At 48.4% G+C, this 13,870-nt stretch overlaps 1 protein-coding gene across 1 annotated transcript in view; it reads left to right on the top strand.

The window, feature by feature from the left end:
* Nucleotides 1-13,870, top strand: part of LAMA1 (laminin subunit alpha 1) — a 979,910-nt gene that overhangs the window by 210,536 nt on the left and 755,504 nt on the right. The window contains exons 10-11 of the mRNA XM_069219856.1: nucleotides 6,171-6,331; nucleotides 7,211-7,351. Of these exons, the coding sequence (XP_069075957.1) occupies nucleotides 6,171-6,331; nucleotides 7,211-7,351 (302 nt within the window). The remainder of the gene's footprint in view (nucleotides 1-6,170; nucleotides 6,332-7,210; nucleotides 7,352-13,870) is intronic.

The following is a 13,870-nucleotide window of genomic DNA, read 5'->3' as shown; positions in this document are numbered from 1 at the left end:
AGAAACCTGTCCCTCTCTTGAAGGCCTTAGGCAGCAAGCTGCTGAAGAGTCCAATGGCAAGAAAACTGGAACACATAGGGTCTATTGGGAAGATGTGCTCCTATACACTGAGGTAAGAGATCCCAAACCTGGTGCCACTAGGAGAGTGGTAGTGCCTCAGGAGTTCAGAGAGTTCATACTGACCTTAGCCCATGATATTCCCCTTGCTGGGCATTTGGGACAAACCAAGACGTGGGAGAGACTAGTCAACCACTTCTATTGGCCCAACATGTCCCAGAAAGTTAAGGAGTTTTGTGTCTCCTGTACCACCTGTCAAGCCAGTGGTAAGACAGGTGGACACCCAAAGGCCCCCCTCATTCCACTTCCAGTGGTGGGGGTCCCCTTTGAAAGAGTGGGTGTGGACATAGTGGGTCCACTTGAACCTCCCACAGCCTCAGGAAATATGTACATACTAGTAGTAGTGGATCATGCTACTAGGTATCCTGAAGCTATTCCCCTTAGGTCACTACTGCCCCTGCAGTAGCCAAGGCCCTCATTGGTATCTTTACCAGAGTGGGCTTCCCTAAGGAGGTGGTGTTTGACAGAGGTACCAACTTCATGTCAGCATACCTGAAACACATGTGGAATGAGTGTGAAGTGACTTATAAATTCACTACACCCTATCATCCACAAACTAATGGCCTTGTTGAGAGATTCAACAAGACATTAAAAGGCATGATCATGGGGCTCCCAGAAACACTCAAAAGGAGATGGGATGTCCTCTTGCCATGTCTGCTTTTCGCTTATAGAGATGTGCCTCAGAAGGGAGTAGGGTTCTCACCCTTTGAACTTCTGTTTGGCCACCCTGTAAGGGGACTACTAGCTCTTGTGAAAGAAGGCTGGGAGGGACCTCTTCATGAGCCTAAACAAGACATAGTGGACTATGTACTTGGCCTTCGTTCAAGGATAGCAGAGTACATGGAAAAGGCAAGTAAAAACCTTGAGGCCAGCCAACAGCTCCAGAAGTTTTGGTATGACCAAAAGGCTGCAATGGTTAAATTTCAACCGGGGCAGAAAGTCTGGGTTCTGGAGCCTGTGGCTCCCCAGGGCACTTCAGGACAGATGGAGTGGCCCTTACCCAGTACTAGAGAAGAAGAGTCAGGTCACCTACCTGGTGGACCTAGGCACTAGCAGGAGCCCCAAGAGGGTGATCCATGTGAACCGCCTAAAACTCTTCCATGATAGGGCTGATGTGAATCTGTTGATGGTAACAGATGAGGACCAGGAAGCTGAGAGTGAACCTCTCCCTGATCTCCTCTCATCAAACCCTAAAGATGGTTCAGTGGATGGAGTGATTTATTCAGACACCCTCTCTAGCCAAAAGCAATCTGATTGTAGGAAGGTCCTGCAACAGTTTGCTGAGCTCTTTTCCCTAACCCCTGGTCAGACACACCTCTGTACCCATGATGTGGACACAGGAGACAGCATGCCTGTCAAAAACAAAATATTCAGACAGTCTGACCAAGTTAAGGAAAGCATCAAGGTGGAAGTCCACAAGATGCTGGAATTGGGAGTAATTGAGCACTCTGACAGCCCCTGGGCTAGCCCAGTGGTCTTAGTCCCCAAACCTCACACCAAAGATGGAAAGAGAGAGATAAGGTTTTGTGTGGACTACAGAGGACTTAATTCTGTCACCAAGGCAGATGCCCATCCCATTCCTAGGGCTGATGAACTGATTCATAAATTAGGTGCTGCCAAATTCTTAAGTACCTTTGACTTAACAGCAGGGTACTGGCAAATCAAAATGGCACCTGGAGCAAAAGAAAAGACAGCATTCTCCACACCTGATGGGCATTATCAGTTTACTGTTATGCCCTTTGGTTTAAAGAATGCCCCTGCCACCTTCCAAAGGTTGGTGAATCAAGTCCTTGCTGGTTTGGAGTCATTTAGGCAGCTTATCTTGACGATATTGCTGTCTTTAGCTCCAGCTGGCAGGATCACCTGGTCCACCTGAAGAAGGTTTTGAAGGCTCTGCAATCAGCAGGCCTCTCTATCAAGGCATCCAAATGACAGATAGGGCAGGGAGCTGTGGTTTACTTCGGACACCTTGTAGGTGGAGGCCAAGTTCAGCCACTCCAGCCTAAGATCCAGACTATTCTGGACTGGGCAGCTCCAAAAACCCAGACTCAAGTCATGGCATTCCTTGGCTTGACTGGGTATTACAGGAGGTTTGTGAAGGGATATGGATCCAGAGTGACAGCCCTCAAAGAACTCACCTCCAATAAAATGCCCAAGAAGGTAAACTGGACTGTAGAATGCCAACAGGCCTTTGATACCCTGAAACAAGCAATGTGCACAGCACCAGTTCTAAAAGCTCCAGATTACTCCAAGCAGTTCATTGTGCAGACAGATGCCTCTGAACATGGGATAGGGGTAGTATTGTCCCAAACAAATGAAGATGGCCTTGACCAGCCTGTTGCTTTCATTAGCAGGAGGTTACTCCCCAGGGAGCAGCATTCGAGTGCCATTGAGAGGGAGGCCTTTGCTGTGGTTTGGTCCCTGAAGAAGCTGAGACCATACCTCTTTGGTACTCACTTTGTAGTTCAAACTGACCACAGACCTCTCAGATGGCTGATGCAAATGAAAGGTGAAAATCCAAAACTGTTGAGGTGGTCCATCTCCCTACAGGGAATGGACTTTATAGTGGAACACAGACCTGGGACTGCCCATGCCAATGCAGATGGCCTTTCCAGGTTCTTCCACTTAGAAAATGAAGACTTTCTTGGGAAAGGTTAGTCTCATCCTCTTTCGTTTGGGGGGAGGGGGGTTGTGTAAGAAAATGCCTCCTTGGCATGGTTACCCCCTGACTTTTTGCCTTTGCTGATGCTATGTTTTGAATTGAAAGTGTGCTAAGGCCTGCTAACCAGGCCCCAGCACCAGTGTTCTTTCCCTAACCTGTACTTTTGTTTTCACAATTGGCACACCCTGGCATCCAGGTAAGTCCCTTGTAACTGGTACCCCTGGTACCAAGGGCCCTGATGCCAGGGAAGGTCTTTAAGGGCTGCATCATATCTTATGCCACCCTGGGGACCCCTCACTCAGCACAGACACACTGCTTGCCAGCTTGTGTGTGCTGGTGAGGACAAAACAAGCAAGTCGACATGGCACTCCCCTCAGGGTGCCATGCCAACCTCACACTGCCTATGCAGTATAGATAAGTCACCCCACTAGCAGGCCTTACAGCCCTAAGGCAGGGTGCACTATACCATAGGTGAGGGCACCAGTGCATGAGCACTGTGCCCCTACAGTGTCTAAGCAAAACCTTAGACATTGTAAGTGCAGGGTAGCCATAAGAGTATATGGTCTGGGAGTCTGTCAAACACGAACTCCACAGCACCATAATGGCTACACTGAAAACTGGGAAGTTTGGTATCAAACTTCTCAGCACAATAAATGCACACTGATGCCAGTGTACATTTTATTGTAAAATACGCCCCAGAGGGCACCTTAGAGGTGCCCCCTGAAACCTTAACCAACTACCCGTGTAGGCTGACTGGTTTTAGCAGCCTTCCACACTCGAGACATGTTGCTGGCCACATGGGGAGAGTGCCTTTGTCACTCTGTGGCTAGTAACAAAGCCTGCACTGGGTGGAGATGCTATCACCTCCCCCAGGCAGGAGCTGTAACACCTGGCGGTGAGCCTCAAAGGCTCACCCCCTTTGTTCCAGCACCACAGGGCACTCCAGCTAGTGGAGTTGCCCGCCCCCTCCGGCCATGACCCCACCTTTGGCGGCTAGGCCGGAGGAAATAATGAGAATAACAAGGAGGAGTCACTGGCCAGTCAGGACAGCCCCTAAGGTGTCCTGAGCTGAGGTGACTCTAACTTTTAGAAATCCTCCATCTTGCAGATGGAGGATTCCCCCAATAGGGAAAGGAATGTGACCCCCTCCCCTTGGGAGGAGGCACAAAGAGGGTGTACCCACCCTCAGGGCTAGTAGCCATTGGCTACTAACCCCCCAGACTTAAACACGCCCTTAAATTTAGTATTTAAGGGCTCCCCTGAACCTAGGAACTCAGATTCCTGCAACCTAAGAAGAAGAGGACTGCTGAGCTGAAAAACCCTGCAGAGAAGACGGAGACACCAACTGCCTTGGCCCCAGCTCTACCGGCCTGTCTCCCACCTTCGGAAGAAAACTGCTCCAGCGATGCTTTCCCCAGGACCAGCGACCTCTGAGTCCTCAGAGGACTGCCCTGCTCTAAAAGGACCAAGAAACTCCCGAGAACAGCGGCCCTGTTCACCCAAGACTGCAACTTTGTTTCCAAAGGAGCAACTTAAAGGCAACTGCGTTTCCCGCCAGAAGCGTGAGACTTGCAACCCTGCACCCGGCGACCCCGACTCGACTGGTGGAGAAACAACACTTCAGGGAGGACCCTCCGGCGACTCTGAGACTGTGAGTAACCAAAGTTGTTCCCCCTGAGCCCCCACAGCGACGCCTGCAGAGGGAATCCCGAGGCTCCCCCTGACCGCGACTGCCTGACTCTCAGATCCCGACGCCTGGAAAAGACCCTGCACCCGCAGCCCCCAGGACCTGAAGGATCGGAACTCCAGTGCAGGAGTGACCCCCAGGACGCCCTCTCCCTTGTCCAGGTGGTGGCTACCCCGAGGAGCCCCCACCTTGCCTGCCTGCATCGCTGAAGAGACCCCCTTGGTCTCCCATTGATTTCAATTACAAACCCGACGTGTGTTTGCACACTGCACCCGGCCGCCCCTGTGCTGCTGAGGGTGTACTTTCTGTGCTAACTTATGTCCCCCCCGGTGCCCTACAAAACCCCCCTGGTCTGCCCTCCGAAGACACGGGTACTTACCTCCTGGCAGACTGGAACCGGGGCACCCCCTTCTCCATTGAAGCCTATGCGTTTTGGGCACCACTTTGAACTCTGCACCTGACCGGCCCTGAGCTGCTGGTGTGGTAACTTTGGGGTTGCTCTGAACCCCCAACGGTGGGCTACCTTGGACCCAAACTTGAACCCCGTAGGTGGTTTACTTACCTACATAAACTAACAAATACTTACCTCCCCCAGGAACTGTTGAAAATTGCACTGTGTCTAGTTTTAAAATAGCTATATGTGTTTTATTTGAAAAGTATATATGCTATTGTGATTATTCAAAGTTCCTAAGTATTACATGTAGAATTTGAACCTGTGGTTCTTAAAATAAACTAAGAAAATATATTTTTCTATACAAAAACCTATTGGCCTGGAATTGTCTCTGAGTGTGTGTTCCTCATTTATTGCCTGTGTGTATGTACTACAAATGCTTAACACTACTCCTTTGATAAGCCTACTGCTCGACCACACTACCACAAAATAGAGCATTAGTATTATCTCTTTTTGCCACTATCTTACCTCTAAGGGGAACCCTTGGACTCTGTGCATACTATTCCTTACTTTGAAATAGTGCATACAGAGCCAACTTCCTACACCGCTGCTAGCATTTTTTGCTATGTGACATGGGAATGGAATAGGCTGGATCTTCTGAAAAGTTTTAACTATATATTTACAAATTTTATATGATGATTGTTCTTACGTAACATTTTTCCAAATAATTCAGTTTCAAATGCAAATACTTTTGTAGGACACATCACAAGATCTTCAACATTACCAAATAATATTCGAGCTAGACTCCTATGTAAAAGTAGCATTATAAAGAGTCTCAGTAGTTGACAGATATTAATCACTTGATGATTAAAAATAAACCTTTGTATACAGTACCGGATCAGCGCTAGGTGAGATTTCATTACACATGCTTGTTTGAGAACTTGCCACTGAGAAGGCATGGTTGCCAGCTTTGAAATTTCAAATATTCATTCCTTCGCTTTCACTTTTTACACGCACTTTTTTCACTTTTACTCAACATGATTCTTGTTCCAAATGGTAAGTCACAATAGTCGTGGAAAGAGTGCCTGAATATGGGGCTTGAATTAATTGTTTTAGGTGCAGAATGGAAACTGCAGCGCCAAGACACTGTAGGTGGCTAAAACGTGTCTATTTAGGGAAGAGGTCCTCTTTTAAGTGGTTCCATAAACACACAGGTAGCACATAACAGGATTTGGTGATTGTTGTCAACATCATCTTCCTCCTTTGCTAAACTGAATTTATTTTTCTGCTTTGTATTTATATCTATTTTCAAGGCTTACTTCCAGGCCGCTGCCAATGCAGAGAAGGCTACACTGGTGAAAAGTGTGATCGCTGTGTCTTCGGATACCGGGGCTACCCACATTGCTTACACTGCAACTGCAGCTTGGTGGGCAGCGTGAATGACGACCCCTGCACCGAGCCCTGTTTCTGCAAGGTGGGTCTAAAAAGTCTTTTGAGTGCATTATGCCTTTTGCTTACACAAACAGAAATGCTCAATGTAGACTGCATCAGTGTAATTCATACAAAGTTTTGCTCTACAGACAATGCAAAGACAGCTCATATTCTGCAAGCTCAAACATGGACAACTGGTTTTTAAAGTGAATGCTTGCTTTTAGTTTCGTTTCAAAGAAAATAAAGATATGATCATTTCAAGTTCTATGAGAAAAATGGCTGACACATAAAAAAATGTTATATTGCTCTGATGTCTGAACTGTTTTCTAGCCCTTGGATGACGTCAGTATATAAGTGTACCAGTGACAGTGTATGTATTGTACTTTTGTAATATGTGAGGCACAGATCACTGTCTGGGTGGGCCGATTGTATTATTTGTTCAATGCTCCACACCCCTGACAATATTGTGAAATGCTTCAGTTTGTATAAGGTTCTTGGGTGCACTTTGGGGTGCATGAATGGGAGGGTGCTGTTTGTAGTTTGGTCTATGTGAGACATGTTAGACGAGGTGCTGTGATTTTAGATGTTATGATACAGAATCAAGGAATGACAGCAAGGGTTTTAAAATTGGCGCTATTATACATCTAAAAGCGCATACCACAATTTGATAGTCTATTTTCATAATTCACACCTTACAGCTTGCCACTCATAGAGTTACCTCCATCATCAAAGTAGAAATAGTGAAGTGAATTGTATCTGGAACCTTCCAAAGATGTTTCGTAAAAGTTTAAATATTCACCTGTAATGTGAATGAATTGCATCACATCCGTTAACATGTGTACATTTTTAAGGATTATGTTTGAATTCTTAAGCTACATTCACAGTATTTGGACCAATTTATAAAGCATCTTTCAATTTGCAGGAAAATGTTAAGGGTGAGAACTGCGACCACTGCAAACCAGGCTCCTACAACCTGCAAGAGAGAAATCCTCGTGGCTGCACCGACTGCTTCTGCTTTGGCGTGTCTGATGTCTGCGAGAGCCTTTTCTGGCATGTTACACGGGTCTGTATCTGGGAATAAGGCTCAATGTTTTGCCTCATTTACTATGTGCTTTATCAGATTGGCACATGCATCTCCTCATATTCAGACTGGATGTGCTGCAAAGAAGCCACGGATTAACATGCCTTCACTGTAAAAAAATGGCTCCCTGTTGCAGTTACCCCCCACTTTTTGCCTGATACTGATGCTGACTTGACTGAGAAGTGTGCTGGGACCCTGCTAACCAGGCCCCAGCACTAGTGTTCTTTCACCTAAAATGTACCATTGTTTCCACAATTGGCACAACCCTGGCACCTAGGTAAGTCCCTTGTAACTGGTACCCCTGGTACCAAGGGCCCTGATGCCAGGGAAGGTCTCTAAGGGCTGCAGCATGTCTTATGCCACCCTAGGGACCCCTCACTCAGCACAGACACACTCCTTGCCAGCTTGTGTGTGCTGGTGGGGAGAAAATGACTAAGTCGACATGGCACTCCCCTCAGGGTGCCATGCCAACCTCCCACTGCCTGTGGCATAGGTAAGTCACCCCTCTAGTAGGCCTTACAGCCCTAAGGCAGGGTGCACTATACCACAGGTGAGGGCATATGTGCATGAGCACTATGCCCCTACAGTGTCTAAGCAAAACCTTAGACATTGTAAGTGCAGGGTAGCCATAAGAGTATATGGGCTGGGAGTCTGTCAAAAACGAACTCCACAGCTCCATAATGGCTACACTGAATACTAGGAAGTTTAGTATCAAACTTCTCAGAATAATAAACCCACACTGATGCCAGTGTTGGATTTATTAAAAAATGCACACAGAGAGCATCTTAGAGATGCCCCCTGTATTTTACCCAATTGTTCAGTGTAGGCTGACTGGTTCCAGCAGCCTGCCACAACCGAGACATGTTGCTGGCCCCATGGGGAGATTGCCTTTGTCACTCTGAGGCCAGTAACAAAGCCTGCACTGGGTGGAGATGCTAACACCTCCCCCAGGCAGGAGCTGTCACACCTGGCGGTGAGCCTCAAAGGCTCACCCCTTTGTGCCAGCACCGCAGGACACTCCAGCTAGTGGAGTTGCCCGCCCCCTCCGGCCACGGCCCCCACTTTTGGCGGCAAGGCCGGAGGAAATAATGAGAATAACAAGGAGGAGTCACTGGCCAGTCAGGACAGCCCCTAAGGTGTCCTGAGCTGAAGTGACTCTAACTTTTAGAAATCCTCCATCTTGCAGATGGAGGATTCCCCAATAGGATTAGGGATGTGACCCCCTCCCCTTGGGAGGAGGCACAAAGAGGGTGTACCCACCCTCAGGGCTAGTAGCCATTGGCTACTAACCCCCCAGACCTAAACACGCCCTTAAATTTAGTATTTAAGGGCTTCCCTGAACCTAAGAATTTAGATTCCTGAAACTACAAGAAGAAGAAGACTGCTGAGCTGAAAAACCCCTGCAGAGGAAGAACAGAAGACACCAACTGCTTTGGCCCCAGTCCTACCGGCCTGTCTCCTGCCTTCCAAAGAACCCTGCTCCGGCGACGCTTTCCAAAGGACCAGCGACCTCTGAATCCTCAGAGGACTGCCCTGCTTCAAGCAAAACAAGGAACTCCCGAGGACAGCGGCCCTGCTCCAAAAGAACTGCAACTTTGTTTCAAGGAGCAGACTTAAAGACCCCTGCAACTCCCCGCAAGAAGCGTGAGACTTGCAACACTGCACCCGGCGACCCCGACTCGACTGGTGGAGAACCAACACCTCAGGGAGGACCCTCCGGCGACTCCGAGACCATGAGTAACCAAAGTTGTCCCCCCTGAGCCCCCACAGCGACGCCTGCAGAGGGAATCCTGAGGCTCCCCCTGACCGCGACTGCCTGAACTCCCTTTCCCGACGGCTGGAAAAGACCCTGCACCCGCAGCCCCCAGCACCTAAAGGAACGGAACTCCTGTGCAGGAGTGACCCCCAGGAGGCCCTCTCCCTTGCCCAGGTGGTGGCTACCCTGAGGAGCCCCCCCCTTGCCTGCCTGCACCGCTGAAGAGATCCCTTGATCTCTCATTGAAATCTACAGAGAACCCGACGCTTGTTTGCACACTGCACCCGGCCGCCCCCGCGCTGCTGAGGGTGTACTTTCTCTGTGGACTTGTGTCCCCCCTGGTGCCCTACAAAACCCCCCTGGTCTGCCCTCCGAAGACGCGGGTACTTACCTGCTGGCAGAGACCGGAACCGGGGCACCCCTTCTCTCCATTGAAGCCTATGCGTTTTGGGCACCTCTTTGACCTCTGCACCTGACCGGCCCTGAGCTGCTGGTGTGGTAACTTTGGGGTTGCTCTGAACCCCCAACGGTGGGCTACCTTGGACCCAAACCTGAGACTTGTAAGTGATTTACTTACCTGACAAAACTAACAATAACTTACCTCCCCCAGGAACTGTGAAAATTGCAGTGTGTCCACTTTTAAAACAGCTTATTGTGTTTTATGTAAAAAGTGTACATGCTAATGTAATGATTCAAAGTTCCTAAAGTACTTACCTGCAATACCTTTCAAATGAGATATTAGATGTAGAATTTGAACCTGTGGTTCTTAAAATAAACTAAGAAAATATATTTTTCTATAACAAAACCCATTGGCTGGATTTGTCTCTGAGTGTGTGTTCCTCATTTATTGCCTGTGTGTATGTACAACAAATGCTTAACACTACTCCTTTGATAAGCCTACTGCTCGACCACACTACCACAAAATAGAGCATTAGTATTATCTCTTTTTGCCACTATCTTACCTCTAAGGGGAACCCTTGGACTCTGTGCATACTATTCCTTACTTTGAGATAGTGCATACAGAGCCAACTTCCTACATTGGTGGATCAGCGGTGGGGTACAAGACTTTGCATTTGCTGGACTACTCAGCCAATACCTGATCACACGACAAATTCCAAAAATTGTCATTAGAACTTGATTTTTTGCAATTTGAATTTTTTCTAAATTCTTAAAAGTCCTGCTAGGGCCTTGTGTTAGTCCCTGTTAGCATTTCCTTTTAGAGTTTAAAAGTTTGGTAAAAGTTTGAATTAGAACCTAGAACTAGTTTTAGATTCTTAAAAAGTATTCCAACTTTTAGAAGCATAATGTCTAGTACAGAGATGAATGTGGTGGAACTCGACACCACACCTTACCTCCATCTTAAGATGAGGGAGCTAAGGTCACTCTGTACACTAAAGAAAATAGTAATGGGCCCCAGACCTTCCAAACTACAGCTCCAGGAGCTTTTGGCAGAGTTTGAAAGAGCCAACCCCTCTGAGGATGGCAACACAGAGGATGATGATAGTGACTTGGAGGGTGATTCCCCCCTACCAGTCCTATCTAGGGAAGACAGGGCCTCTCAAGCCCTGACTCCAAGCATAATAGTCAGAGATGCTGGCTCCCTCACAGGAGGGACCAACCTCTCTGAAATCACTGAGGATAACTCCAGTGAAGAGGACATCCAGTTAGCCAGGATGGCCAAAAGATTGGCTTTGGAAAGACAGATCCTAGCCATAGAAAGGGAAAGACAAGAGATGGGCCTAGGACCCATCAATGGTGGCAGCAACATAACTGGGGTCAGAGATTCTCCTGACATGTTGAAAATCCCTAAAGGGATTGTAACTAAATATGAAGATGGTGATGACATCACCAAATGGTTCACAGCTTTTGAGAGGGCTTGTGTAACCAGAAAAGTGAACAAATCTCACTGGGGTGCTCTCCTTTGGGAAATGTTCACAGGAAAGTGTAGGGATAGACTCCTCACACTCTCTGGAAATGATGCAGAATCTTATGACCTCATGAAGGGAACCCTGATTGAGGGCTTTGGATTCTCCACTGAGGAGTATAGAATTAGATTCAGGGGGGCTCAAAAATCCTCGAGCCAGACCTGGGTTGATTTTGTAGACTACTCAGTGAAAACACTGGATGGTTGGGTAACTGGAAATGAAGTGCATGACTATGTTGGGCTTTATAATTTGTTTATGAAAGAACACATTTTAAGTAACTGCTTCAATGAAAAGTTGCATCAGTATCTGGTAGACCTAGGTCCAATTCCTCCCCAAGAATTGGGAAAGAAGGCAGACCACTGGGTCAAGACTAGGGTAACCAAAACTTCCACTGGGGGTGACCAAAAGAAAGGGGTTACAAAACCTCCTCAGGAGAAAGTGGGTGACACTAGAAACAAAGAAAAAGAGTCCTCTGTAGGCCCCCAAAAACCAGACCAGGTGGGTGGGCCCCGAGACACAACCCAAAACAAAGGTGGGTACCAGGGTAAGAACTGGGATGCCACTAAGGAATGGTGCCATAACTGTAAACAGACAGGGCACCACACCAAGGACACTTCTTGTCCCAAAAACAAAGCCCCTAGCAAAATCCCAGGGGTGACCAGTGTAGCCATTGGGGATGACTCCTCAGATGAGGAGGTCTTCATAGCCTTCAACTGGAAAAAGGGCCCAACAGGTGAGTTGGAGATTCCAGAGGGAAGTAGACACTTCCACCACGTACTGGTGAATGGAATCCCAGCCACTGCCCTGAGAGACACTTGTGCCAGTCACACTATTGTGCATGACAGGCTGTTGTTGTCAAACCAGTACATCCCAGGTGAGACTGCCAGAGTAAGAGTTAGCCCAGACAGGGTCACTGTTAGGCCTGTGGCTTTTGTGCCCATAGAAGTGGGTGGGACTTTTAGCTGGAGAAGGGTGGTAGTCAGTACAGACCTCCCCCTTGATTGTCTCCTTGGAAATGACTACCCAGAGGTTAGTCAGAGCCCAAGAGAGGAACTGGTCCAGTGCCAGTCCTCTCCCAAGGATTCTGGAGATCCTGCCCCTGCAGTAACTGCATGCAGGCCCCAGAAGAAAAAGAATAGAAAACAGTGTAGGAAGGGTGGACAACCTTTAGCCAAGGTCCCAGCAAGCCAAGGAGATTCTGCTCCAGTAGGGGAGAACTCCAAAAGTGGCACTGATACAGTCCAACTTGCCCCACAAGAAGTCCTGGCTAGTCAGGCAACTGTTAAGCCTGAGTGGGTGGCTCCTCAGCTAACAGAAGAAAGAGTGGAAGAAGGGTGTTTACTACAAGATGTGGTAACCCCCCACTCTAATACAGCAGACAGGCACCCTGAACCCAAAGAAGCCTGTAACTTAGCCCCTTCCCTTGTAGGTGAAGAGCTAAAGGTGTGGTTCTGGGCACTGACAGCTGCCAGTGGCCTCTGCTGGGTGTTAGCCTTTATGGCTGCACTATCCTTGGCATGGTGGTCTGACCCCATGCCAAATAGCAAGTTAGGCCCCCTGACCCTGTTGGTCATGGTGGGGTTACTCCAGCTCTGGGTAACCTCTTTGGGTAAGCTAGGGGTGACCCTGGCTAAGATAAGATTAGCAGAGGTGGATACCTCTAATCCCAAAATAGAGAGAATGGGTGAAGACATAAAAAGCACAGACAAGAGGCAATTCAGACTAGGTCCTATTACTGTGGAAGTGGGTCAGTTCCCCAGATGGAATGACCTGAACAGGAGGATGTAAGGCAGAGTAGGCCCTGCAACAAACCAGCCTATTTCCTCTACTCTTCCTCGCCTGACAGACTAGGAAGACTCTTCCAGCTTTGGCTGAGTCTCCTGGCCTGTGGGCTGGGGGGGGGCTTGTGTAAAGAAATGGCTCCCTGTTGCAGTTACCCCCCACTTTTTGCCTGATACTGATGCTGACTTGACTGAGAAGTGTGCTGGGACCCTGCTAACCAGGCCCCAGCACCAGTGTTCTTTCACCTAAAATGTACCATTGTTTCCACAATTGGCACAACCCTGGCACCTAGGTAAGTCCCTTGTAACTGGTACCCCTGGTACCAAGGGCCCTGATGCCAGGGAAGGTCTCTAAGGGCGGCAGCATGTCTTATGCCACCCTAGGGACCCCTCACTCAGCACAGACACACTGCTTGCCAGCTTGTGTGTGCTAGTGGGGAGAAAATGACTAAGTCGACATGGCACTCCCCTCAGGGTGCCATGCCAACCTCCCACTGCCTGTGGCATAGGTAAGTCACCCCTCTAGTAGGCCTTACAGCCCTAAGGCAGGGTGCACTATACCACAGGTGAGGGCATATGTGCATGAGCACTATGCCCCTACAGTGTCTAAGCAAAACCTTAGACATTGTAAGTGCAGGGTAGCCATAAGAGTATATGGGCTGGGAGTCTGTCAAAAATGAACTCCACAGCTCCATAATGGCTACACTGAATACTGGGAAGTTTAGTATCAAACTTCTCAGAATAATAAACCCACACTGATGCCAGTGTTGGATTTATTAAAAAAATGCACACAGAGAGCATCTTAGAGATGCCCCCTGTATTTTACCCAATTGTTCAGTGTAGGCTGACTGGTTCCAGCAGCCTGCCACAACTGAGACATGTTGCTGGCCCCATGGGGAGAGTGCCTTTGTCACTCTCAGGCCAGTAACAAAGCCTGCACTGGGTGGAGATGCTAACACCTCCCCCAGGCAGGAGCTGTCACACCTGGCGGTGAGCCTCAAAGGCTCACCCCTTTGTGCCAGCACCGCAGGACACTCCA

Source organism: Pleurodeles waltl, chromosome 2_2, assembly GCF_031143425.1.
Source record: "Pleurodeles waltl isolate 20211129_DDA chromosome 2_2, aPleWal1.hap1.20221129, whole genome shotgun sequence".
Classification (NCBI taxonomy): domain Eukaryota; kingdom Metazoa; phylum Chordata; class Amphibia; order Caudata; family Salamandridae; genus Pleurodeles; species Pleurodeles waltl.
This window is presented reverse-complemented; position numbering and strand designations above follow the sequence as displayed.